The 2,801-nt window shown below is 39.7% G+C and overlaps 1 protein-coding gene across 1 annotated transcript; it reads left to right on the top strand.

Annotated features, from left to right (window-relative positions):
• Window positions 1-2,263: 2,263 nt before the first annotated feature.
• On the top strand, window positions 2,264-2,684 carry LOC109219986 (60S ribosomal protein L37a-like). The gene has a single exon (XM_019384447.1). It carries the CDS (start codon window positions 2,304-2,306, stop codon window positions 2,580-2,582), a length of 279 nt encoding a protein of 92 aa, XP_019239992.1. The 5' UTR covers window positions 2,264-2,303; the 3' UTR covers window positions 2,583-2,684.
• The last annotated feature ends 117 nt before the right edge of the window (window positions 2,685-2,801 follow it).

Raw genomic sequence — 2,801 nt, 5'->3', positions numbered from 1 at the left:
GCAGAGATAAAAATTACTCTCAAGTTTGGTTACAAACTGACTCCATGTTGATGAAAAACGTTATAGAGGAAGCATAGAAACCCCCTTGGACTATTGTGGACTTGATGGAGGAGATACAGGAGCTAATGGAAGGATGCAGTATCAGGATATCCCATATTTTTAGAGAAGGAAACAAATTAGCAGATCATTTGGCAAATTTTGCACTGGATTATGGGAACATTGAATGCCATGACTTTTGGGAGTTGGATTCACAAGGGAGGAGAATAGTAAATGAGACAAGCTACAATGTCCATACTTGAGGGTCAAAATTTACAAGAACTAGTAAGAGGAGGACACACTGGGGTGTGTGAGGATGCAGGATCTATAGATGGGATGTTTCATGCTCAAACCTGTTTAGGGGAGAACATGAAGGATCATTTTTTTGCTAATGTTGTGTTCTTTTTTGCAGGTACAGTCATACTATCTAAACTTTATATTTTAAGGAAGCCTCAGGTGGTGGTATTAGTACTTGCTACTCAATCCATCGGGGAAGAATTAAAATTAGAGTTTAGCATAGTAGCTAGGAGTATCATGGACAATAGCAAATACATAATAGTACAGGTGATAGCAGGACATCAAAGGCACATAAGAAAATCAATATCAAGGCACATAAAAGAAAAACAAGCAAACACATGTGGTCATATTTGTACACAGAATGCAGACAGCAGAAGTTTCATCCTAGCAAACCTCAGCTGGATGATGCATCTGTGTTACCAGGTCATTCCCCTTGAACAAATCTTATTGGTGGTATTAGATGTTATACTCAAATCCAAGGGGAGGAAGGCAAGGGAAGACATAGTACAACATAATCAAACAGCAACAATTACAGCACAAGCAAAGCAAGCATATATGTGGTTTGTCACAGTTATAGCAATCATATCTAGACTCTTTGGTTTAAGGAAGCTCCAGGTGGTGGTATTAGTACTAGGTACTCAATCCACCGGAGTTAAATTAAATCTAGAGTATAGAGGGGGTTGCAAAGAAGAGCAATTGCAAGATATCATACAAGATTACAGGATTTTTTTGTACAAACATGACATCACTGTCAGACATACAGAACAAGCATGCACAGCTTTTAGGGCTTTTATTTGCACATTTTGCAGACAGTAAAATCATCAATTATAGTGATTTTAACTGGATGATGCAAAAGGAGAAGGAAATAGAGAAGGAGAAGGGCTACAACAAGGAAATACATCCAGGTTTTTCTATTACAGCAATCTACCGGGGAGGGAGAGTACAAAATCGATTGAAGTTCTCACAGGCAACTCCACTGAGGTGCAGAAAGGTGTGGTTAATGATGTTTGAAGTATGGCAACATCGGTTCTTCAGAGCAGCTGCAGTTAAACAGGAGCTTTGGGAGGTCCATCTTCAGTCCTCCAACACCATTGATTCAGGTACATACAAGAAGATTCACATAAAAAATGGAGTTAGTCGATTTGATTCGAACAAAGATGAAGAAGTCATTAGAGAGAAGGAAGAGAGAGGAGGTCGATATTACCTAGGGCGGAAACAGGTGGAAATGAAGCGACAAGAAGATACAAATGGGACATTAAGTGTAATAAAGGGTTGTATAGTGGGATACACGCGTAGATTAGGAAATGAGAGTGCAGGGGTTATATTTGCAAATATGCGTACTTTGGGCTTATTGGGGCTACTCATGCAAACCGCTACTGCTTTGGGCTGGGTGGAATTGGGCCTGCATATAGCAATGTGGTTAATTTTGCAAATTCAGGAGATCGGGGACTTTGGAGTAACTTGTGGCTATTTCTGCAAACCAGTAGCTATGTTAATTGGGTTGTTACAGGGAAGGCTGTTGGTGCAAATCAGTAGCACTCACGCACTGTTGCTTATTGCAATTTGCAATAGTGGCTATTGCTGCAATTCATGCGTTTGGGATGGAGGTGCAATCTGGAGGCTATCGATGCAAATCCTATGTGTTCTTTTGGGCTGGACGTGTATACTTCTTTGGGGAGTGGGCTGCTGTCATTTATTTTCTTGGACTAGTTTCGATGCAACTTTGAGTAGAATTTTTGTGATATCAATTTTGAGTATAATGCTCAATATTGATAATAGGTCTTATGTAGATTTTTATTTCCTTCTCGTACATCCGTTAGGAGTTCATGACATTGTGCTTGTTCGTTTTCTTCTATTTATAAATAAAAACTAGCCCTAGGCTATGCCTAGTGGATTGCTAAAAAAAAAAAAAAACCCTAAACCAGCTAACGCCCTTCATTGACAGCTGCTCCCGCGCAGGACATCCGAAAATGACTAAGAGGACCAAGAAGGCTGGAATAGTTGGGAAATATGGTACCCGTTATGGTGCCAGTTTGCGAAAGCAGATTAAGAAAATGGAGGTTAGCCAGCATAGCAAGTATTTTTGCGAGTTTTGTGGAAAGTACGCAGTGAAGAGAAAAGCAGTGGGGATTTGGGGCTGCAAAGATTACGGCAAAGTCAAAGCAGGCGGTGCTTATACATTGAACACTGCAAGTGCTGTGACAGTTAGGAGCACAATCCGAAGACTGAGGGAGCAAACTGAGAGTTAGAGCAATCATCAGCCTTTCCTTCTATCTGCTTATGATTTGTCTATGAAATTTTGAAATCAGATCCATTTTTCAATTTTAAGACCATTTTAATGTTTGTGAACACTTTCAACTTAGTCATTAGCTACTCTTTGGGAAAAAAAAAAAAAAAAAAAACCAAAAACGAACCTAAACCAAACCCCAACCCTAATATATAACTAAAACCCCGAAAACCCTGCGTTA

This window comes from Nicotiana attenuata, unplaced genomic scaffold, assembly GCF_001879085.1.
Source record: "Nicotiana attenuata strain UT unplaced genomic scaffold, NIATTr2, whole genome shotgun sequence".
NCBI classification, from domain to species: Eukaryota; Viridiplantae; Streptophyta; class Magnoliopsida; order Solanales; family Solanaceae; genus Nicotiana; species Nicotiana attenuata.
The sequence above is the reverse complement of the archived record's forward strand: the minus strand, read 5'-3'. Positions and strand labels throughout refer to the sequence as shown.

Bases quoted from the DNA above. Each gene is read 5' to 3' on its own strand.
- LOC109219986 (XM_019384447.1), top strand. From the start codon at position 2,304: ATGACTAAGAGGACCAAGAAGGCTGGAATAGTTGGGAAATATGGTACC.